This window comes from Copidosoma floridanum, unplaced genomic scaffold (assembly GCF_036245765.1).
Source record: "Copidosoma floridanum isolate Cflo_tuat_1 unplaced genomic scaffold, Cflo_Japanese_pri ptg000013l, whole genome shotgun sequence".
Taxonomy (NCBI): Eukaryota; Metazoa; Arthropoda; class Insecta; order Hymenoptera; family Encyrtidae; genus Copidosoma; species Copidosoma floridanum.
This window is the reverse complement of record NW_028321890.1, coordinates 36527974-36552529: the sequence shown is the minus strand read 5'-3', so window position 1 is coordinate 36552529 and position 24556 is coordinate 36527974. Positions and strand designations below refer to the sequence as shown.

Here is a 24556-nt window from a genome sequence, read left to right as displayed (position 1 = left end):
AAAAAAGGTGCCGCGTCAGAGGATACCCGAGGAAGGATATAGTCGAGGGTACGGCTCGTAAAGGAAAAAATTGAAATTCCGTTTGTTTAACGCGGGGGTATATATACACATACACCCAAAGCCGGTATATTGTGCTATATTTCTTTTTTTTTCTCTTTTCGCAGACGATGAACAGCGGCAACACGACCAGCAGCGTACTGTCCTTCGTGGCGAGCAAGTCCGACGCGGGCAGGAACCTGACCTGCCGGGCGAAAAACCCGACCATGAAGGCCTCCCCGGTGATCGAGGACAGCTGGACCCTGCGAGTACAGTGTAAGCCCCGTATCAGCGATTTCCATTTGCTACTGTCTTGTGGACTAATGAGTCCGTCCCGTCCGTCCGTTCGAACTGCTGTTTCGAAAATTCAGCACAAAAAGTACTTACCCCACGGCTCTTCTGATGACGCCGCTCCCCTTTGTTCGCAAGTTTGGACAAACAAGATGAAATCAAGCACTTTTTTTTTTTTTTTTTTTTTTTGGTCCCCAAAGCCCGAGAGTCAATGTTTGCGAGATTTAAAATTTTCCCTTGGCAGCGCGCCGGAAATCTCATACAAGAGGAGGTCCTGTTGTAGGGAGACGCTCAATTCATCCGTTTTTTTTGTTCAGACACGCCCGAGACGAGGATCCAGTTGGGCGCCAACCTCAACCCGGACGACATAAAGGAGGGCAGCGACGTCTACTTTGACTGCATAATCGAGGCCGAGCCATCGGTCTATAAGGTCGAGTGGAGGCATCAGGTACGCTTGGCTTCTCTCTCGCTACTTTTTTTTTTTTTTTTTCCCCCGCCGGCGTAGCTAACGAGTCGATGGCACACTTTTTCCACCCATATACCTCCTTCCCCTATATACATATGCTTCTCTCTGGTGTTTCATATAATGCACTTACGTGCACGAGAGCCTTTATCGCCCCTCAATGATATTCGGGTCGCGCGCGTGTATTAATTACGGTAATTGCCACGCGGATGTGTGTTATTACGTCCCGTGGGTGGTAAAGAGCCTACATAACTTCTTTCTTTCCTCCTCCGGCGCTTGATTAATCGTTTTTTTTTTTTTTTTCTTTTTTTCTTTTGGCTCTCATTTGCGCGGACTCGCGACGGGAGCACAAGTCTCATTGGTCCGAGTGAAAATAATATGCAACCACTCGCGCCCAATCGAGCAAACTATTAATAACCAAACGGATCCCGATGATTTTTCACCCGCAATTGGCCATACACGCATACGTATATGTTTTGTTGTTTTCAAACAATTTCGCTGGCCAAGAAAGTAATATCAAAGGGGGAGGGGAGCCACAAAGTGGAAGCTGGTTCCCCACTCCACCTGTTTTTTTTTTTTTTTTTTTATCGAATCGCGCTCTATTTTGCTCCCTTGAAACCTCGGAAGATAAATTCAATTTTCTAAATTAAACTTTCCCGCGCCGCTGTGTATAACTTTACAGTTCATATACAATACACCCATACGAGGCGACTAGTTTAAAAGTTTGGCGCGTGATCCATAAACACGTGCTTTTTGTTTTCTCCCCCTACGACGCGATTATACGCACACGGAGGTGAACAAAAAAAATTACACCCCGATCTAATCTCCGAAACGAATGGCGGGGCTAATAATAGCGATTGAATAAAAAATGTCCCGGGCGACGGCGCGGTGCTCGTGGTGCACAGTATTACCCAATTAGCTTGGCTAAAGGTTTTAATCTTCCACGAGCCTTGATTTACCTCGAGCTAGAAAAAAAAAAAAAAAACAGCCCACAGGGAATGGAAATATATATATATCCCTTTGCTCTGGATATCGCATGATAATCTCCCCCCCTTCCCTTGGGAGAGAGAGAGAGAGAGGTAATCCCAGCTCGACGGAAGCTTACCTGTGTCGGTGATGCTGTCCTGAATCTTTTTCATCGGCGTGTTTCAGGGAAGGACCCTCAGCCACAACGTCTCGCAGGGCGTCGTGATAAGCAACCAGAGCCTCGCCGTGCGCGGCTTGACGCGGAAAAACGCTGGCAACTACGTGTGCGTCGGCTTCAACGTCGAGGGCGACGGTATCAGCCAGCCCTTTTATTTGAACGTCATGTGTGAGTATATACTTTTTTTTTTTTTTTTTTTTTCCACACGCCCACGCAAGTTTATAATTACACGTCCCCGTGTATAAGCAAGTCCTCTTCGATGGGCTTCAACTCGCCCTCGCGCTCTTTCATTACCTCGGTGGGGCTGGCGCTCTTTAATCCAAGAGCCATTACCTCCCCACCGATACAACTTCACACAGCCGTGGTCCCCTTTTTGCGGACACCTCTTTTTTTTGTGTTCCTCATATTTCTCGAGGGTTTTTTTTTTTCTTCTTCCCCCCCCCCCATTCTATAAACTCTCTTCTGTAGCGCTTCTCCAATTCTTTTCTCTGTCTGTTTAACCGTCCGGCCGGCTAAGAATTGCTTCTTTTTTACCCCCCATTTGCAGATACGGGTCGTGTCCACGGTGTGCTTTAATTATCGCCGGGAACAATGGCGAGTGATTAAAGCTGCATGCCAGGGGGGGGGGGAGGTGCTACCGAGGAAATTCTCACGTGGATTACCAATAAAGTTTGTTAAATAATTCGAGGGTCTCTTTCTTTCTGTCTCCGGGCGCGGCAATTGCACGTCAAGGGGTGAGAGAGAGAGCGTGGTAATGCAATACTTGGGATACCATTGCACGAAGTGGGGGCGCTAGAAAAAGTTTTTAGTTCGGGCACTTGGGCTGAATTATCGCGGTTGAATGTACTTTACGTGTGGTTCAAGGAGTAGAGTACAACATAGTGTTTTTTGCGAATTAATTTCGAGCGGCGTACACTTACGCGATTCTGTGCAGCGAAGGGGCAAAAATATTTCCGAGACGGGAGGGGTTATTTATTTAATCTCGGGTGTAATCTTGTTTATCGTCCCGGGTGAATTTTCTCGAGTATAATAAAACAATAAAGACCCGGGCTTGTGTTTTTTTGCTTGGCCGCTGACAAAGAGTTTTGATATTTCACGCGGATTAGGAACGGGTGTGGTGTGAAATGCCCCCCCACGATTACACGGAGAAAAACACGCACATGCGTTATCGTGAGACAAAGAGGTCCGTTACTCATTCACTACATTATTGGTATACGGGTCAGCTCGAGAGACGCGTACTCTGTGGGTTTTTCCTCGGATGTAATTCCGGAGTAAACCAAAAACTTTGCTTTTACAGATGATCATTATTATTTTAATCAGATTACGTTGCTCGATGGACTCGTGGTTTTTCCAAGAGGATTGGGTATTGTTTTAAAAACATTTCAAGCGAAAGTTTTTTTTCTTTCCTTTTCATCAAGCGTACAGCTGTTGCACTCGACTTTTGTCCAGTACCTACTTTTTTCCTTTTCAAAACACTTAATCGCATTAAATACTTTTTTTTTTTTTTTTTTTTTTTTTTGTGCACCAAAGGCTCTGCGCTCCTGTTGATAACAATACAAAGTATTATTCTTTTCCCCCGAATGCGTTATTTTCTGAACGCATAAAAGTAGATAAATACTAATCCAAAGTGTCACTGCTTGGCATTATTTATTAAAATGATTCATAAAGGCCTTAGACGCCTATCAAAGTACTTACGTAGATGGAAAAAAGAAAAAAAATTGCATCAGCAGATTATGAGGAGCAGTATAGCGCAAGTATTAGTATCTAGGGCTGGTACAGCGGTGCAGGCATGATAAACCCTGAAAACGATTCCGGGGGAAAGAGGAGGGCACGCGACGGAGGCCCGGGGGGGTTGGGTGGGCACCCTGATATCCCATTCCCGGCAAATCCCCGCTCGGAGGAAAAATTGGCTCCTCCCAGGTGATGGGAGGATATCTCTCTTATCCCCCGTCGAGCTGGAAATGAAAACGAGAAAATCTGGGGGGTGGGGAGAAGAAAATGATGTGTATCAATAAATATAAAAAGTAAGCCAACACCTGACTCTCTCTCTGTTTACATGCTTGCGATAACAACAGTCGCACCGACGTGCTCGCCGAACCAGACGAAAATACACGGGGTGGCGAAGCAGGAGAACGCCACCATACCCTGCGAAGTGGACGCCAACCCGCCCGAGGTCATCTTTCACTGGACCTTTAACAACTCGGCCATGAGCACCGAGCTCACCCCGAGGCACTTTACGAGCACCACCACGAGATCCACGGCCACGTACACGCCCACGATAGAGCTCGACTACGGCACCCTCCTCTGCTGGGCAGAGAACAAAATCGGCCAACAGCAGGCCCCCTGCGTCTATCACATCATACCAGCAGGTACATAATATACATCCTGTGAATCCCTCTGAAGCTGTATACCCCAATGTTGCGTGGAAGAGCTGTAACCATATGCACATAAATCGTCTATATTTGGAGCGCAAATTCGATACCTCATTTATGACGGCTTGGATTCAGTAGTAGTAGATTGATCACTTTGCCCTTCGCGCAGTAGCGCTGTTTCAAAAAATACAAACACGCATTTGTAAGAGTCTCATTCCACAAATCCGGCGTCGCCTCTATGAAAAAAAAAACTACCAAAAACGTACATTTGTCACGAGTCGGTTGTAGCTTTTCGCATTGGAAGGGCCACCCTCGATAATTTGATGCCGGTTTAGAATTTCTCCTTCCTACGGTTAAGATCTCCCTCTCTCTCTCTTGGAAAGGAGAGGATCCCTAACAAGTTGCCAATCCTCGAATTTCAGCGAAACTCGACGATCTTACGTGTTCATATCCTATAGTGACGAGAAAACATTTCTGTAGAAAAACGCGTAGATTGCGATGGATATATATTATTATATGTACGGAGCAAATTTTCGGTGCGCGAATTTTCTACACATCTGTCCTTTGGGAAACCTCGCCGCTCGCCGAGCTTGTATCCATAACTAATTACCTTTCGCGCAACGCGACTGCGGTATACCTAACGCGAAGTTGGGAAAACTTTTCGGCAGCTCGAATTTCACCGGAATTTCCCCCGCAAACTCCCCGCGGAAACGCAATTAAAAAGCTCTCGAGTTCGCGGCACAATCACAGCTGCTAGAGAATAAGAAAAATTACAACTCTCTGTTATTTACACCAGGTCACCCGGACGCCGTGCACAACTGCACGATAACGAACACGTCGAAGAGCGCGTTCGCCCTCCAGTGCAGCCCGGGCTTCGACGGTGGCATGTCGCAGTCGTTCCAGCTGGAGGTGCGGGAGAGCGGCAGCCACAGGCTCGCGGCGAACTTGACCTCGAGCCTCGCGCGCTTCAGCGTCGGCAACCTCGAGGCCGGCTCGCTCTACCAGGCCCTCGTGTACGCCTACAACGCCAAGGGCCGCAGCGAGCCCGTGCTCCTCCAAGCCAGCACCCTCAGCCCACCCGAGAAGCAATTAACCTCCGACTCGGGTGAGTGTATATAACGCGCCCGGCAATCACATAATATACGTTACACCGATACTCATCATCCCCTCGTACAAGGGCCCGAGAGGTAATCATCAGGCATAATTGCCCACCCCACCCCCCCACGTTCGGTCTAATGCTGCGCGCGGGAATAACGCTCATTACTGCGTGTATATTATGTATATGTGCGTCCCTCGCCCCCGTGACGTAAGCACAACACAATCTTGAATTTCCCTATTTCTTTTTCGCTTCCGTAACTACACTGTGCAAGTATAGTATCATCGATAATTACCGGGGGGATCGGAGAATCGGTACTTGGAAGCTGAAACGTGCACGACACGCGTTACGTATATACATGTGTCAAGGCTTTTCCCTTCATTAGTGTTCCCCCTTCACTGTGTGTTGCCCGTACAGGTGTACTTATATACATTTACTTAGTGCGAGTCGCCAACTTTGTAAGACCCGTGTTTTACGTCTGCGTACACCCAATATTATGCATGCACGCATGTATATATAGTTTGGGTATTTACGTGTGGAAGTGGGAGACGCGATGAATTATACAGAAGGTGCATCCGTGTGCTCTTCGAGGAAGCATTATTAGCCCGTGTGTATGCTATATACCATAGAGTATACAGCGTGGGCGTGTTATATAATATATGCGGGAAGGTATATATACATATATGGGTTTGCTTGTTTTGGTATATATATGAAAACTCGGTGCAGAGCTTGACGAGGCGTGCTGTCGGAATACATTAAATAATTGAGCCGAATGAATTTCATTATTCGATTGTGTGTGTGTGTGTCTACTTACCAACCCAAAGACTTATTTGAATCTCGTTTGGTATTATCGTTGGATATTGTTTCACTCTCCTTCCATCCCCTGTTGTTATTGTTCATCGTTCCTCCATTTCAACATTAAGACGAACCTATCTCACGAAGGTCGAATTTTCATAATGTTTTTTAGACAAAGTGCCTTCCGATCGATTTTAACGGCTGCGGAAACATTTAGGGAAGATTGGGTATTATGCTAATTACGTAGAGGTTGCTTGTGCTTTTTTTTTTTTTTTTTTTTTTTTTTACAAAAGTAAACAGGTGCATTTTTAAAAGATTGGACCAAAAAACGACGAGATGCACAAACCCATCAAGGCAAATGTTACATAATAATACGTATGCCTGCGCTCCTGGGAACAATGAGAAATAACATTTCGTGACGGAAAATTTGAAACTGCTGGGAATTATTATATATGTATTAGGTATATATATATATATATATATATACCTTCGTTGCGGCTTTCACGTGACGTCAGCTGCACCGTAATGTAATCTAATAATGGAAAACGAAGGCGAAACTGCACCAGCGCGAGAACTCGGGGATACATTTTGTTATTAAAGTGCTTTCGCAAATAATAATGATAATTTTAATAATACCCATTTGGCCACTCGGCTAATATCAAGTCACCGACATCAATGTGTACAAAGGGGGTGGGTGGAAGGAGGTAGAAAAAAAAAAAAAACCTCGACAAACGAATACAAGCAATAAACTTCGGAGAGCACAAATAGAAAGCAGCGCCGTAAAGCTATATAATATCCGCATCGGCCTCGTAAAATCCAAGCCCCCCCCCCACCCCAGCCACGGCGCTTTTTACTATCGCCTTTACGGCGGGTCACCCTCGTCATATTTTTATCACCGCGCGTCGTTGTTGTTGTTGTTGTATTTTCACGCCTCTTTTTTGTTTCTATTTCATCCGTCGTCCATAACGAACAACAGAAAAGCCCCACCCAACGGGCAACCCCACGGCCATGATGAGCGTGATAATAGGGGTCGTGGTGGCCCTGGTGATCGTGATGGCGATAGTCGTGGTGATAGTGCGGACGTACCAGTCGCCCGTTGACGAGCAGGCCAAGTCCTCGCACGCCGAGGACAACAATTGCAACAGCAGGAAGCACTGCGCGGCCAAGCCGCCGACGATACAGCGCGAGTTGCGCTTCCGCGAGTGCGGCAGCCTCATCACCGACGAGATCAAGCTGCCCGACTCGTTCGGCAAACTCGACGCCATCAGCACGGGCGGCGACGCCAGCGAGTCGGACGAGAAGAACCCCGACATCATACCCCAACAGCAGATCACCGGTACGTTTCCCATCCACATCTTTACTATAATCTATATTACATATGCGTTACATCAAATATAAAAACCCCCCCGATCGCGCCCCGATATCTCCTGTATCCCTTCCTATCTCTATATCCGGCACGGGTGTATTCTTTGCCAAATGTAAAATTTTGCCAAAGACGCACGTTCATTCGGATACCTTGGGCTCTTTGAAATGGATAAAAGAGTATGAAATCAATGCAACGCAATGTGTATGTATATATTTATATACACAGCTACAATGGTGGATTATTGCGCAGGGGAGGAGGTATCGGAGTACCTGAGAAAGAGGCGGCTGGTGTCGACGATAGAGACCTCGCCGTCCCGGGTGGGGCTGCTCGAGAGATCGGCCCTGGCGGTGGGCCCGAGGCCCAACTACGCCGGCTACTGCACCATACGCAGCAGCATGCCCCTCAGGGAGCTCTCCAACACCGTCAAGTTCAAGCCCAAGCCTGTGAGTATATAATACATCATACATGTTACATGCACACGATTTTGTTGACAAAGAGACTGTTGAGGATTAAAGTAGGGGGTGGTAGGTTCTTGGGCGACTCTCGACCTCGAGTACACAAAGTCCGCTGTTAACTCCACGAGGGAGAACAGGGGGGGGGGGGTGGTGAAAAAATAAGGTATACAGAAGAGGAGAAAGAGAAAAGAACAGTTGGCGCGGATGAGTTTCGGAGGGTCGCCTCTCGGTCCGATGCCCTCGGGCGGCAGACACTCCGCTTCCGAGTCCTCGTGGAATAATTGCACTTGCGCAGGTGACGTGCCCCGCCGTACATATATACCTACACACCGCTGTTTTTCTTTTGCCCCTTTCCGCGCTTCTTCGGCCCGGGTGCCTCCAAAAACGGAGATTAAAAAAAAAAAAAAAATAGAGCCACCACCTCGGAGATGAAGGTTGCAACCCGGGACTTTTCTTTCGTTTCCGCGGCGATTTTTCCTTCGAAGCGAATTTAGGAGGTACACGAGGTGCTTTTTTGCGCTCAAGTGCCGCGGACGGACTCGAGAGAAATTGGGTCGCCGCCCTTATACCACGGAGCTAAAGAGCCGCGCGCGTAAGGGGGGGAAATAACGAGCCGAACTCGAGCAATAACTCCGGGAAAAAGAGTAGGTTGAAAAGGAGGAAAAAAAACAAAAAAAACGAATGTGTTGCAGCAGCATCAGTTCCAGCCAATGGCGAGCGAGGTCTGCGAGAGCGGCATGTGCACGCTGCCCCGACAGCACTGGCCGAGCCACCACCACCACCACCACCACCCGCACCAGCAGCAACACGTGTCCTCGACGGCGGTGGCGTTGAGTTTGGCGGGCCCGCCCTCGGTGCTGTACACGACGGGCAGTGGGGCGATAAGCGTGGTACGGACGACCCCCAGCGGGTGTCCTGTGCTCCTCGCCAAGGAGGTCGTCGAGGCGAGACTGGCCCAACAGCAGCCCCAGTTGTCGACGACACCACCACCACCAATCCCACCGATGGGCCAATGTTGCGTCCAGGGCTCACCGAAGGAGGCGCCACCCCCAACGCTCAAGCCTCCCCTCGTCCCACCCGGCATACTCGTTACGAAACGCGAGAGCTCGGTGTGACCCAGACCAGCCTAAGGACTTATACAATTGTACATTGCTCCGTATAATTATGTTATACCGCGATCACACGTGTCATTATGATGATGATATACTATACACAAGTGAGACGCCGCCTCGGTTGTTTCCTCTCTCGGCCCCTGATGCATTGGATACTTGTGTGTACATAATGTATATAATACATGCACTATGAAAAAAAAAAAAAAATAATAAAATAAAATAATTAAATGACAAGTAAATAAAAGTCACCGTGGCAAGGGTAAACTCGCGTGAATGAATGAATAAAGGCTCCTCCCGTCTGCGCGTATGATTACCAAAACTCTGGATTTCCAAACGTTTGGGAAAAAAAAAAAATCCCGAAACTGGAACAAATCAACCTCGAGAACAGCCGAGCAATTTTTCATTTCAAAGTCCGACTCTGCGCGCAGAGCAAAAGCCCGAGTCGACGACGAGAGTTTATTATTTCATTGATTGATCAACTCGGAGGACACGGGGCGAATCGTTCAAAGCGCTACGCGCGCGAGCAATTTTTTTTTTCTTCTTCTTTCGGCATATATATACATGTTACTTTCCTCCCCAAATTCCAAAGGCATTCCAATCGCGCGTGCGAGAGAATAAAAAAAAAAAAAAAAAAAAAAAACCAAACTGTACATGTGCACGCACAACTCGGGCCCGTTGGTTTTCATTTCATTCCACCCGAGCGAGTTCGAATAACCCGATAAATATTTCAGCCTGGGGGGCGCAAACGAGCCCCCACCCCCCGAGAGCGCTTTGACCGCAGAAACAAAAACAAAAAAAATTGAAAGAAGCTCAGCGACGCGCGAAATCACCCATCGCGAATACGCGCACCCGATGCAGGAGCAATGGAAAAAAAAAAAAAAAAAAGAGAGATGGGTCAGTAATTATCGCTGTCCCGGAGAACTCGCGTCGGCGAGCATGGAAAACGTAGCAAACTCTTAAACGGAGGGAAAAACGAAAGTACATATATGTTTATTGGAGGACGGAGACGAAACAACGCAAACCAGAGGGGAGGGAGGTGAATAATATCCGAGGCACGCGCATGTAAATATAACACGTACATGAGAATATTATTTTATACCATTGCTGTATCATGATATGTATAGAGGAAAAGAGGGGCTCTCTCTCGACCGGACGCTAACGTGTATTGTAAAATAAAACTGTTAAAAGAAAAAAAAATCGCGGCTCTGATGGAAGAGCGGCTCGACTTGGGTACCTACCACGTAAATGTAAATGTATACATGTGTAAAAAAAAAAAAAATATATATATCTCGGGCATTCAAGTACAGGAAGTAGAGAAAGAGGGGGTGGACGGATCCCGGGACCCTGATGCGGGGCACAGGTGCTCGGGGGGGAGGGTCGGTACTCTGATGCAGGCGTGCTTGCTTGCTATACGTATATATATATGTACGTGCAATCGTAAGAGGAGAAAGACGAATGGCCGTGGCCAGGGGAGGAGAGAGAGGAAGAAGAAAAAAAAAAAAAAAACATCAGCGGTTGAGTAAAGGAGAGCGCGCGGCGGAGGAGGAACGGGCGACGGTAAATCATGCCCCCCTTCGAGAGTCGATTTGTCGGCCGTGTGTACACATACACCGAGCAGGAGCTGGGCTCCTTGCTACGTATATGCTATTATGTATATATACGTACACCTACTTATCACGGGTTACAAAAAGAGGGTAAAATGGAAAAGTGATTCGCAGGAAGGGGGGGAGGGGGTGGGAAGAAAAAAAAAAAAAAAAAAGTTTCTTATTCCCGCCACTGTTCGGCTTATTAACGCCGTCGTCGTCTGTTATACTTTGGCGCACAGTATTCCTCCGGGCCATTGAGCTCCGTTTGTCGCTAGCAAGCAGCCCTTAGCGAGCGGATGCATAAATCTCTCGCGGATGGATCTCGTAAAGGGAAAAATTTGGAAAATAACAACGAGTCAAGGGGGGGGGAGGGGAGCTGTTTGTGACTCGCGGTCCAATAATATTTTTCCGTTCGCGCGAGAGCTTCGCAACTTTCGCAACTAACGGCCCCTTGTGTATAACCAGGGAAAGATGGGGCGACAACATTCGTCACGGGGAAAAAAAAGGCCTTGCCTACTTGAACTTTCGCAAAGTTATCGTCGGGGATACAAGTATGCGTGGTGACGGTGCACCCGTTGATACGGTTTCGGGATCCGTCGCCCTTGTTTTCGAAGAAAATAAAACCACAACAGAGGCACACCTTTTTTTCTCTCGTTCTGTAATTGTACAACCTAAATGGGCCATGTCGTAACTCGTACGAATATATTGTTTTCAACAAAAAACGCGCCGACCCTCGAATCGCTGTACATTGTATTACATAATATATAATTATATATACCTACATTGATAATTTACATTAAATTGTACCATGACAAATGGTATCTCTCATGTGACGTTTTATCGAATTTCGGACTTGTCTGGTGTTGGCAATTATTCGCGGTGAAACATATTTGCTCAGCGTCGTAATAACATAGATTCGAGGAAAAAACGAAAAAACGAAGCACCACCTCCGAGTGAATGAAACATAGGAAATACCTAACGCAATGAAAGAAAAGTGTAAAAAAAAAATGTGTCATATCCACGCGGAGGTGAGTGTGTGTATCATAAATACGAATGAGTGCGGCCAATATTTTCGAGTGCACGCGCTGTGCAGAAGACGAATGGCTGCAGCAGACACGGTGCGTTTTATGTAAGTACTTGTGCGTTACGTTTGTACATTTTGGACTGGTCTCCGTTTCCGATTTTTCTTTCTTTTGCGAGCGTAGCGCCACGTAGGGTATTACGTACGATATCGTTGCACACAGCTTAATTTTTCAATCAAGTCAAGGGCAAACAAAAAAAAAAAAAAAAAAAAACTTCTCGGCTACGGAGAAGCGACTATCGGAGTAACTAATATAAATACACGATCATCACTCATGCACGGATCAATCAGGCGCGCGCGCGTGTGTACATATGAATACATCCAAAACTTTTACGTATATATATATGTATAGCGAATGTGAGAAATGACAAATCCTGAGATGTTGTACATTATACTTATACCTAACATCGAGTGTAACGAGAGGCTGTTTTTCTTCTTTACTTTTGACATCGAATCCATCACCGGCAAACTTGTGATGCATCGAGTTACGTGGGTGTAACGCACACGGCGCACAAGATAGTACGTGTAGTTCGACAGTGGACTCGTATACACAGGGTTGGTTCAATCGGTTACCTTTACTTTATTCATGTTGTGATTTGCGGATTGGCATTTTGTCAAATTTCTCCATCCGTTGCCCAATGTGTACATAAATACGGTATTTTAATGTTTGCGAGCTGATCGAGAAATTACAGTTGAATGATGAGCAAATTTTTATCGAGAATTGTTACGATTGATTACCAATGAGGGAATTCACACGGCAAACGTGCAGTATGCACTTGTTACAAAAATTGTATAGAAAATTTGTTTGAACACGAGTCTCCAGTGGATTTTAAGGTTTTTCTAGAGATACAGTGGGCGCAACGAAATTCATAGCGATACCTATAGATGTTTAGCGGAAACACATCGTTTCTGCTTCGTAAAAATTTTCTAATGACATTAAAAAAGTAGTCATGTAAAAAGAAAAAAAAACACACACACACACACACAAAAGCAGCAACTGCCAAATCTGATTGTACAATTGATTTATGAAATGACTGAAAACTATATTCATTTGATGAGATCTTGCATGGACGATTTGATCATTTGTAAGTCTATGCAATCGAAACTTTTGTTAAACTCGTCAGATTTCAGAAAAAAAAGTATACTTATTAATATATTATAAATATATGACAGACACGAGCTCAGATTGAAGACTTTAAACTTTTTAAGCATTAATTACAAGTAGTAATTTTTCCAAAAAACTTAATGATAAATCAAAGTAGGCCAAGTTTTACATTGAGTGATACCATTTTACTTTTGAACCGGTAACATTTACTTTTGTAGTTAAAGTTAACGAAAATTAACACATACCTCAATGCGCTTTTTTGTCAGAGGAAAAGGGTGATCGAGGTGCAAAGCACCAAACCGGAGGCCATACACTTTCTGAAAACAATTATGAAATATTTTAAAACTGTATTTTATTAAAAACTAGTGATGTATTGAATTTTTTTTTTTTTTTTTTTCGATTAAAATCCTGTTACTGTTTACACGTATGATAAAAACTTACACAAAAAATAAAATGACGATTTACTACTTATAAAACTTTAATTATTTTTATATACAAAAGCGGCTGCGAGTTTTTTTATCGATACGTTTTTAAAGAAGAGTTCGTGTCTAAGTACCAATTACTCAGAAATAAATTTATAATAATTAAGAGACTTTATTAAAATTTTAATGAGAAAAAATAATTTATACAAATGTTAAAATGACTGAAAATGTTACGAATTTCATTCAATTATTATATATAATATAGTAACCGAGATACAGTTGGACACAAACAATCTTACCTATTTCGCGCAATTTTGTACAGAGCTAATCATCCGATGTATTCACTCTTGTATATTGTATAGCTTATTAATTTAACTACTGTCATTTCAAGAACGAGTGTGTCCCTTTATCCTTTTGCCACCCTAAACCCACTTAAACCCCTCGCGCGTCACCTTCGTACGTGTGACAAAACTGTTGTTTTGATATATTGTAAATATTCTAATAAATGATCGTTTTTATTCAATAATATAGTTACTTATTTTTTTTTCCTTAATCAACCTAATGAGATTAAAAATAACCTATGATATTTACCATTGTATAGATGAATAAGTGGAACTTGATTGAATTCCTTCAAATACATTTTCAGATTTTGTACTTCTGGCACTGTTAAAGAAAGTATGTACTCAACTACGGTAACTTCTGGTAGTAGATGTTGTAATTCACTTAAATCTTTCAAATGATCAATCATTTTTTTGTGCTGCAGTAGAAAAAAAAGTAAAAACTTTAAATCGTTAACCTGGTATCATAAAATTATTGTAATACGTTGATGAATAACTTACATTCGACAGGTATTCGCACAACGAGTAAATTTTGAATAAGCAATTTCTTATTTGTTTGCCAACTTCTTCCAACTCTTGACTATCAATTTGATCAAACAGCATAGGAGGGTTTGTCACGTATGCCATATGCCATTCAGAAAAATACTTCTACAAAAAGTATATAAATAAGTATAGCTCATAAAGCGGTATATTAGTAAACCTAAAAAATGATACGCTTTATTCACCATATACACAAAGTAACGAGCTGGCAGGAGAATGACATTTTTAAGCATAGAAGACTTGTCCTTTTGAACAAATTGTAAGTGCTTATAGATTGCTTCTTCCGAAGCTTCAATCAAATGCACGACACTTTCGGGATACACAAGCAACAATCCAGTAAATACAATCTTCTTATACTCTTCGTTCAGTTCCTTGACATTGTTCTTCATCCACTAGTGATACATACGTAAGTGTATATAATTGATAAGTAGGTACACCTTTTTCCCCCTATCACTAAAAACGCATAACGAGCTTGACGTACTCTTTGCAAGTCATCCCTACATCCACTGTAGCTACCGACATAAACAAATCTCGTGACAGGTTCCGACTATCGGGAGATACATGTTATCATGGTATAAATTAATATCCAAGTAAACATGGATGGCGTCGAAAAAAAGTCGTTTACCCGATTTGCCAAGCTAAGGTTGTGCTTGACGACGTCGAGGAAGCTCTTTCTCTTTGGCTCCTCCATAAGTCACAAATTAAATCGCGAATCACTGATAACCGAAGACCACGATCGAAAAAACAGACTCGCGAATGCCGCAGCAGGACCGAGTTTAACGTCACTGGCGAGAGCACGAGTTTGAGATTATTACCGATGAAAAACGCCACGCAAATTCTTTAAACTGTCAGTTTTCAAAAGTTGTGAAGGTATTCCTTCAAATTGTCAAATTGTCGAGATTGAGTTACTTATTAAATTTGTTATTTTATTTTATTTAATGCACTCACGTAAAGTATACAAACGTAACCGCAACCGGCCGGTCTTAGTTGCGGTCTCTCACTGTTCCTGGACTGCTGTGATTGGCAGCTGCTGCATCATGGCTGCCGTCATCGAACGCTAGAAGCGGTAGATTCAATAACGCGTTGAAAAAAATTTGTGACAGCAAGACAACAATGTACAGTTTGTGAAAAAATCTGTTTTTTTCTGATGATCTGCTTTTTATGGGGTCTTGAAGAAAAAAAATACAGAATATTTAAGGAAATCAGGTTATTAGAAAAATGTCTGAAACTAAACTAAGAAAAATAGTTTTTTTTTTTTTTTTTTTTTTTTTTTTAATTTAAGCTTATCAAAAGACATGAACCGTACTGCATACGGTATTGTCCTCATACATTTTTTTTAAACAATCTGTCACTATAAATATTTTGCCATATCATTGCAGTAAATTGAAAACTTTTCATGCGATTATTACAATAGTCCAACAGCAAAGCAAACAGATAACATAGAAGACGTAGCATAATACATGATTTAAAAATATACCGTGATACTAAAATTATCACCTAAATCACAGCTTTTATTTCTATTTGATAGCTTTAGCAATAATATTTGTTTTGAAATTTTATCAAAATTTTTTAAAGCTAAAATACTACCAACATCAAGTACCCAAAGATTATTTTACTCCTAGTCTTATTTAAATTTTTAGTTCCAAGCACCAAGGCACATTATTAAAGATACTTTTTTTTCCTCTCCAACTGGTAATTGATAAAAATTATAAAATACATGAACGCATACAATCCTTACATCTTATCAAGTCTTTTGGTTGTATCTAGTTTAAAATTAAATGAAAATGACTCGGTAATTAAATAGACGTAAATCATAAAATCTTAAATTATAGTTGCAACAACTGCGGAAATTTAACCACTAATTATCACATGCAGTTTCTTACATATTATAAACACTGACTGCATCTATTTTTTGGACTTTCGTTTAAAAGAAATAGGAAGAGCCGGTATCGCTTCACCAGGATCTTCCAACCAAACTGATTTACTAAAGCGACCTCTTATCTCCGGAGGCTGCCATTTGTTTGAAGAAATATTGGTATCAAAAGTTACGTCAGGTTCTGTATTATCAGTTGGAATATGAATTGATCTGAAAGATAAGAAAATAATTTACAAGGTAACTACATCCGTTATTTAAAAAATGGCATTGTGAGGTGTGTATTAGGAAATAAAAAAAGAAGTGCACAGTTGTATTAAACTGATTTTTATTCTTCCAAAATAATAAATTACATTTAAAATAAAAAAAAAAAAAAAACAACAAAAAAAAACTTACGGGTAGGAGTTTCAATTACAAATTGGTTTAAAGTTTAAAACAAAAGGGCAACAAAATGGTCAGCTCAAAAATAATGATTATTTTCAACAAGAGATGAGAAATTTTACACAAATTTTTTTTCAGCCTGTATAAAGAAAATAGGAAAGTAGTATAGATATGACTACTTGGTATGTGAATTCATACTCAAAGTATTTAATATAAAATTATTTTCATATGTACAATATTTCAAAAATGTTCAATCACATTCATTATCTTCAAATTTTCATTTTATAATAAATACTCTGAAGAAGAAGCTATTATATTAGTGCCAAGGCACTTGATTTGGATGACTGATGGTACCCAATTTGTAGTACCTTGTGGTTGAGGAAGGCAGTTGCACTCCCAAATTATGATTCGAATTGGGTGGCGTTGACATAACGTTTTCTGCACTATGTGCAGTAGTTCCATCACCTTTCAATACAGCAACGCACTTCCAGTTGTTAATATAGTTATCTTTCCATAACCTTACACAACCATCATCACCCGAACTTGCCAGTATTGTTCCCATTATATTCCAACAGACCCTCCAAACGGTACAGTAGTGATCATCAAATTGTGCTAATGTCGAAATTTCAAATCTCCCCAGTCCAACTTGATCTCTATAACAATAAATAGAAAAAGTTTGTAAATCTCAGATGCGGGAGTAATTTGTTCAGCTTTAACATACTTGGGATTGAAAAACTTACGGTACAGGTTTTATGGATACGATTCTCACATCTTTGGTGGCAACAGCAAGTGTATGATAGCTACGTCCTAAATTTGGAGCAAATGCAAGATCATGAACTGCATCGTTGATACTAGATATAGTTTCAGTCTTTCCCCATTTCCTGCTAATCTCTGAGTATTCATAAATAAACACTTTTCCTCCGTTTGTTGAATTTGAATCATCACTACCTACTGCTATCATAGGAGGATGAAGTCTAGAAAAAAATAAATAGCATATAGGTTTTTTTTTTCTATTTGAAAAACAATTGAAAAGACACGGATTGATACCTTGAAAGAGAAGGATTCCATGCCAAGCAACTAGTAGCAAATCTACAATTAATCTCATGCTGCAATGTCCACTGGCTGATGTTCATCACATCAGGTGCTTCATATATCCTAATAACTCCATCTGTGCTGCATGTTGCAGCTAAAAGACCTAATATTTTTGGACCAAATTTGACATCTGTCACATTAGTTCTGGAGTCGACGAGATTTGATCTACGCACCCAGTGCCTTGTACCCCTATCACCAACTCCAGATCCTTCTCCAACTAAGTAATGTTGAGTAAAAAATATGAGTATTTAAGTTCTGAGGAACAATTAAAGTAGAATAAAACATGAAAAAATCAAGCATACCTATTTCTTCCCAGACAACGGCAGTTCTGTCAAAAGAACAAGTAGCCAAGACTTGACCAAATTCGGGATGTGCCCAGGTAACTTTCCAAACAGAAGCACCGTGAGCCTTCCAGGACGCGGTCAAGTGCCAGTTACCATGCTCGTCCTCGTCCCAGACCTAAATGCACGAGCAACACGTATTTAATCAATAATTTTCCAAGTCGGAAAAATTCGTCTCTTGCAGCGAGTCCTACCTTGACGTAATGATCACTAGAGCATGTGGCCATCCGCTGCCCGTAGTAATCATAAGCTATGTCGTGTATGAGATCCTTGTGCTCGGTATTGATGCTGTGTGCTTCAAACATTTTTGTTGACACTTGGTTAAGTACTGTGGCATCAAACGAAGAGAAACAACAACAATCGCGAGTTCTTACCAAGGCGTTTTCAAACGCGCTTGTCGAGTTTACCCGCGCACGATGCAACCAGGCGAACGTTAAATTTTAAGGTTAGTCTTGTATTTCTCGCTCTCTAGCTCTCTCTCTCTCTCTCCCCCACACCTGTATCTTCTCGTTACTCGTTACTGCGAGCGAGGGTTGCGGGACTTGCGGGTTGCGGGTCGCGGGTCGTCGGCCGCTTCAAAAGTAATCGTTTACTCCATTTCATTTTCGTGATTCTCGTGAACGAAAATATTGCTTACGGACCTTACGGCAGCTTGCGGTTGCGGCATATACTTACTTGATGTCGACTTGATTAGTTTTTCGTCGGTTTACAGTCAATAATTTATCAAATAACTCTTAAATTTATCTGATACGACGGTAGTGATGATAAATTGATGAAATAATCAGTCATTATTTTTACAGCCAATCAAAATTTTGTCAACTCTCAGTGTGTATGTGTGCGACACGCATGTGATTGAGTATTTGAAAAATGTAATACGCAATTCCGCATTGGGATTTAGTTAGAAAAGGTACGTATGTATTTGAGTGTAAGAAGTGCTCGTGTTTACAAACAAATTGTGTACTCATATGTACCACGTTCGTTTGGTAATCTCTCGGGTGCTCAAGACATATACCAGTTTAACTGTATAAATGGTATAGTGTACATTTCAAGCCGATCGGTCAATTACTTGATTACGTCAACTGTTGTTTATTTTTATAAATTTATGTTCAACCATCACGACTTCACCTGTAAACTAAATTCCACACATTCAGTGGTTCTTCATGGTCATATCACAGGTATACAAAGTACAGGATATTCGTGGAATGCTGACCCTTAGTTGTTTTCTAAATCATAACACACTAACCGAATGTTAATTTGCCTATAGTATTTTCTTGAACAGAAAATAAATTTTTTCCAATTTTCTCGACGCACGTACGTAATTATATCTTCAAGTTTCGCTTGCTATTCGGGATATTACCGTTTCTTTTATTGTTTTCTTGCTGATGACAGTGTTTAAACAAATGAATCATGGTTACAGATGAAGCAGGTAGGAAGTCAGCAAACGGATTAGAAAATCATGAAGGACAAGGACGAATTGTACGTTCAAGTAAGTAAACGTCACGTTATGGAAGTACCATTATTAATTTTTATTTACAATTAGCATTGAATAACGAAATTGTCTTGTCACATCACAGCGCTTGATTAATCGGAACTCGAGGCGTGACAGCATGAATTCCACCCAATCCGCGATGCAACGGAGGGTCAGCATTGTTGAGTTGATGATAAACAATAACAACGACACGAAAAATGAAAATAGATGTACGTATGTTCTCCACTCAACGCGCAATTTATTTTGAGTCCGGACCTCTTCTTTTTTTAAATCAAGCCTTCCATGATTTTCAGGTCCGGAAAGCGATTCCAGTTGTGATTTCACTGAAAAGGTGCTGTCTGACTCCTCGAGTGCCATCGATATGTACCCTTTTATCAACAAATCGACCCTCGAGGTAACTCTGTCCAAGAGAAAATGCCCCATCAGAACGAAGAAGTCTACGACTTTGAGTGAAACAATCACCGAGAGCAGCAGTAGAGACTCTTTGCTCGCAAACAGCTCTCCCTCGCATAGCCGGCCCCGCAAGTCGATGCACAAGACACGCCCCGTCAAGCCTATACGCGTCGGAGTTCGTCGACAAGAACTCGAAACCCGCTCCCGGGGCTCCTTATCGAAGCAGAATTGGCTCTCCAAGGACACGCTGCTACAGCTGATGGCTGAGAAAACGTCATGCCCTGCTATCGAGCGACATGCCCTAGGCGAGTCTCGGGATTCTCTATTTTGCCCAAGAAAATTGAGTGACCAGAGACTTTCTCTTGACGTCCGAGAGACAACGACGACGACGGGAGCGCTGATACATCCCGACTTTCTGCCAACAGTAGCAGCTAATGTGGACAATGAAGTCACGACAACGAGCCTAATTGACTCGGTCGAAGAGTTTATTCACGTCTCCAGCGACAAAAGAAAATGCAGCATGTTTTCGGATAATGTGATCTCTAGCATGGATTTCCAGTACAATCAGTGTCGAAACGCCCATGACCTCGAGAACCAGGACGCTGACTCGGGTGTTTCACTTGCCAAGTGGGTACGCGACGCATGCGGTAGCACTTCGTCGGATCCATCTACAAGCGATGTCATCCAGCTACAAGCGGAGCTATTGCCCGAGAGCGAGCGTATGTCGGAGCCCGAATCCGACTCGATAGACTCGGATGGATCTTTCACCAAATATTTGGCTGATCCGGTCAACAAAAGTTTGTACTTTGTTTTCTGCGCTTCTAATTACTTTATCCCACCTGTTTTTAATGTTTTTTTGCTCCGGTAATAATTGTATTTCAGAAATAAGTCAGCAATTGTTCGTCAAAGACTACGATCTGGAGGAGGAATTTGCCAAAGGCAACGCCGAACTGCTGCGCCAGGGACCCGATCAGTTCTTCAACATCCGACTTCTCGAAACACTCGAACCTAAAGTGACGCCCGTCAAGCCTAAAATCACGAGACAGTGTGATTCGGTGGAAGATTATCGGTCATCTGATGCTCAAACTGAGCAAATATCTTGGGAAATATCTATGCTGTCAAAGGAAATCAGAGCTTTGGACGAGGAGATAAAAAATCTAGATATCAAAGAATCTGTGATTAAGGAGGCTGAGGCGAACCCAATGACTGAGGCTGAAATTTTTGGAACACTCAACCAGCACTGTAATAGACAGTTCCATGATAATGAGACGAAGCCTGAATTTTTCACTCCTATACGTGAGTTATTATTTTTTACCCCCACTTTCGTCCGTATGTACGTATTTTGAAATTTACAATACTTTATTCTATTTAATGAAGAAAACAAAGATAAGCCTTTTTTTTTTTGTTTAAAGCATGTGCAAATTTTTGAATTTTCACTATAAATGAAATATTGTATTTTTTACGAACCTCATACTATGCACGATACAGCAGAAATGGTTTTAACGTTTTCTGGCTTTTTCCCTTGATTTTCATGCATTAAAATCGCTGCAGTATCCACTAATGTACTATAATAAACTACTATTTTCGTGCATCTATGTCTGTACACAGGTACACCGTATTTTGGCGCGTTTAAATCACCCCTAAGATCTCCATCGCCTATCCAGTTACGTGAGTCTGTAGATCCGACGCTTGAAAAACCGGCACAAGGCAAAATTTACGATATACCGATCACGAGTGCACAACTGAAGGCCGTAGAACGAATACAAGCTAACGGCAAGTCGGCAAACTTTATAGACAATCTCTCGCCCCATGGAAAATTTCGGCAGCCTCCTTGCCACGAGTCCACATTTGTTGAAGTGGAAGCCGTGGCAAAGTCACCGACGCTCTCCCAAGTCGATAGCACCATCTCCAGCATCATGCCCAATACGCCTCCGTGCACTAACGAGAGAATTATTACTGTTGATAAAATGAGTGCACAGGAACGGAACCTCGAAGATCGGCTAGAATCCGTACACGAGTCCTTCAAACATAACGAAAATGCAACAAAGCATGAAAAATATGAGATGACCATACCTGAAGAGGTTGGTACTAACATGAGACTTGACAACTTATCGTAACTATATTATTTTGAAAAATCGGTAATGTCAATTTTGTGTTAAACGAAGGTGGAGAACTTTTTGTACAACGCCCTTGGTACTGAGCACTACGTTTCGATCACCACCAACACGGACCAGTCCAACAGAATAAGCAATTCGATCATCATCGACGGCTCTGGCTCTGATTTTTTCAAACCTGCTGACTACCAGGCTCCATGTACAAAAAGCTTGAACAGCGAGACGTTGAGTAACCGGTCGCGAGCGTTCAACAGATTGAAGACATTTTCTCATAGACTCAAAAAGGTGCGCATAACTATATCATTACCAGCTCTATTTAAACTTTTTTCTTCTTTATATATGTTACCTTTTACTTTCAATAAAATATGACAAAACATAGTTTCGTGTGTAGAACATACAAAAAAAAAAGCTTTTGTAAATATGATTTGTTTAGAAACTTCGCAGAACCGTTATGAAGCCCGATAATTCGTGCGAGCTGACGACCGAATTGATCGAAGTGAGCCCGAGTTTACACGAGAAGGTTCAAGCCCTGAGAGCCCATGTGGAGGTTCAGCAGACTCTCATATTTCAGGCAGCAAAGGCTCTGTCCTTGTGCTGCTCTATGCCTGAGTTCATCACTAGCCTTGAGCGTGTCGAGTCCGAACGGGCCCTCCTTCTTGCAAAACTACGCAACCAAGCCTACCTAGACGAGATTGTCCAGTTGACGTCTAAAGGATACCGTGCCGAGTTGAATCAGCATCAATATTCAGCCCAAAGCGACCTCGAGCTCAGAGACATTAAACTGAAACTGCGCGAAAATATCATAAAGCACGAACGTCTCGGTAACGGGATGGTTGAGTGGTTCTTGCTCGTAGTAAGCGAGGGCCCACGCGTTTGGGCCAGCCGAGTCATTTGCTACTCCAGGTCGTCACCCCAACTTTCCTTCCCTGATAGCTTCGTCATTGGCGAACTCGATCCTAATTTTAGAGTTACCATCCGCGTCTACAGCCTCCAGCTGCGCCAGCAGAATAACTTTGACCACGACGAACGCTATCATTTGCAGAGGCACCAACAAAATTTTGACAACAGCTATGTGAGCTGTCCCGCTCACTTGCTGCGCAATAATTTGATGCGATCACGAAGGACGTCGGTGATGAGCACTATGGGGCACAGACAGGAGAATATCAACGTGGCCACCAAGAATTCCTCGTTCATCGAGTGTGGCAATCTCGAGCTCACTCTCCGGGACATCCGGACCATGCCACCCTGGAACCTCAAAGCGGTTGGTTATACGTGAATCCGTACCTCGCTGGAGTAAAGCTAAAGTGCACAATATTTTAACTTTTAGGTGCCATCTAACAGTGCTCTGTACGGAACGATCGAAATGAAGGCAGAGTGCAAAATAAAGCTAATATCGATCGACGGTTTTGTAAATTTCGGTGAGGAGGTCCAAGGTCAAGTCTATTGGACGCGATTCTATTGCGCACTCGAGAATCACTATCTTTTCTTCTGGAAATATCCGCACAACCGGGATGTTGGGGCTCCGCCAGAACGTACCATCGACTTATCCCGCTGTACTACTCAACGCGTCGAGTTAGTCGATCGCTCTCTTTGCGCTCGACCGAAAACTTTGCTCATTGCGACGGCCCGGAGTCGACGGGACAGTCTCGATGCCGACACGACTTTTATGCAATGCAGGGGAAAATCTACCATTGTTGGGTCAGTAATAAAAATTCAACATATACCTTTATTTGTCATCGGTGCAAGCTATTTCATTACGAGATTATTTGAATCCACAGGACACTGATAGCTTTTGACGAAAAAGACGAGTTAGCAGAGTGGCAAGAGAAACTAAATTACGTTGTCTCTGTTCTCCGAGCGTGGATCGGTGTTGTAGAGGTTTAGTGATTTTTGTCAATAATCATCGAGTCGATGCCTTGTTTTATTGCTTTATTGCGAAAAAAATGTTGGCAACGATCATGCGATGAAATGCGTACACTTTGCTGCAATATTAACTGTCGCAGCACTACTATTGGTTTTTGCGACAGCATAATTTACGAGTGCATGTGTATTTTAAACGAAAAAAATTAGATTAAGTGAATTTGGAATTTTAAAGAACTTTCTTGAAGCCATTTAAAAATTAAAATTTAAGAAATAAATGATTATCAGAGATGAGCATTTGAGTATTTTGAATCATGTATATATATCTTTGAAAATATTTTAGTGAAAAGTCATGTATAATACTAGCCTCTGAATGCTCATCTATAAAATGTATAAAATGCATATTTGATAAATTTTTATATGGGATCTGAAGTTCACAAATTGACAAAATATTTTTAATATAAAAAATGTATCTACGATTGACATTTAATAAAGGTCATTAATAAAAATTCTTACATTTCTCAATATTATGTAGCGAAATAAGATTCTTTCCCTCAACTAGTAATTGTTTTTGGTTTTTATGTAAAGATCTTGACAAACTCAATTGATTCTTAAAGATATTTTGCATGGAGTCTTTAAAATAAAAATTAATTTGTATAAATTATAATGTAATAGCAGGAAAATGTATGTTTAAAAGGCGACTAGATGAGAGAATTATTGAATTTGCACGCAACTAAGCATTTCTCGATCAATTTGTAAAACATTTATACTCGACCGTATGACGTATCAATCAGTTATTTTTAATCGAAAT

General features: G+C 42.3%; 4 protein-coding genes across 7 annotated transcripts in view; 2 read left to right on the top strand and 2 right to left on the bottom strand.

Annotated features, from left to right (window-relative positions):
• LOC106646772 (neural cell adhesion molecule 2) overlaps positions 1-9326 on the top strand; it is a 62901-nt gene extending 53575 nt beyond the window's left edge. The window contains exons 7-14 of the mRNA XM_089590854.1: positions 165-312; positions 645-775; positions 1943-2102; positions 4010-4303; positions 5103-5411; positions 7174-7533; positions 7789-8006; positions 8711-9326. Of these exons, the coding sequence (XP_089446980.1) occupies positions 165-312; positions 645-775; positions 1943-2102; positions 4010-4303; positions 5103-5411; positions 7174-7533; positions 7789-8006; positions 8711-9133 (2043 nt within the window). The 3' untranslated portion in view covers positions 9134-9326. The remainder of the gene's footprint in view (positions 1-164; positions 313-644; positions 776-1942; positions 2103-4009; positions 4304-5102; positions 5412-7173; positions 7534-7788; positions 8007-8710) is intronic.
• A 3838-nt stretch (positions 9327-13164) lies between these two features.
• LOC106646773 (testis-expressed protein 47) lies at positions 13165-14893 on the bottom strand. The gene is made up of 6 exons (XM_014362894.2): positions 14828-14893; positions 14684-14749; positions 14388-14594; positions 14164-14310; positions 13903-14081; positions 13165-13219 (listed from the first exon to the last, which is right to left on the bottom strand). Exons 1-6 carry the CDS (start codon positions 14891-14893, stop codon positions 13165-13167), a joined length of 720 nt encoding a protein of 239 aa, XP_014218380.2.
• Positions 14894-15602: 709 nt separating this feature from the next.
• On the bottom strand, positions 15603-18273 carry Nup44A (nuclear pore complex protein Nup44A). 2 transcript variants are annotated; one of them, XM_014362972.2, is made up of 6 exons: positions 18084-18273; positions 17851-18007; positions 17504-17765; positions 17197-17430; positions 16825-17109; positions 15603-16288 (listed from the first exon to the last, which is right to left on the bottom strand). In XM_014362972.2, the coding sequence occupies exons 1-6, from the start codon at positions 18192-18194 to the stop codon at positions 16108-16110; spliced, it is 1230 nt and encodes a 409-aa protein (XP_014218458.2). In that variant the 5' UTR covers positions 18195-18273; the 3' UTR covers positions 15603-16107. The 2 variants fall into 2 exon arrangements, with proteins under 2 accessions (XP_014218458.2, XP_023245315.2); XM_023389547.2 differs by lacking the exon at positions 15603-16288 and having other exon boundaries at positions 16387-17109.
• Positions 18274-18427: 154 nt separating this feature from the next.
• LOC106646822 (uncharacterized) lies at positions 18428-24254 on the top strand. 3 transcript variants are annotated; one of them, XM_089591482.1, is made up of 10 exons: positions 18428-18796; positions 19307-19375; positions 19464-19587; positions 19672-20568; positions 20654-21067; positions 21380-21852; positions 21937-22170; positions 22319-23146; positions 23213-23583; positions 23664-24254. In XM_089591482.1, exons 2-10 carry the CDS (start codon positions 19346-19348, stop codon positions 23767-23769), a joined length of 3477 nt encoding a protein of 1158 aa, XP_089447608.1. In that variant the 5' UTR covers positions 18428-18796; positions 19307-19345; the 3' UTR covers positions 23770-24254. The 3 variants fall into 3 exon arrangements, with proteins under 3 accessions (XP_089447608.1, XP_089447607.1, XP_089447609.1); XM_089591481.1 differs by lacking the exon at positions 18428-18796 and adding an exon at positions 18854-19064; XM_089591483.1 differs by lacking the exon at positions 18428-18796 and adding an exon at positions 19092-19200.
• Positions 24255-24556: the final 302 nt, after the last annotated feature.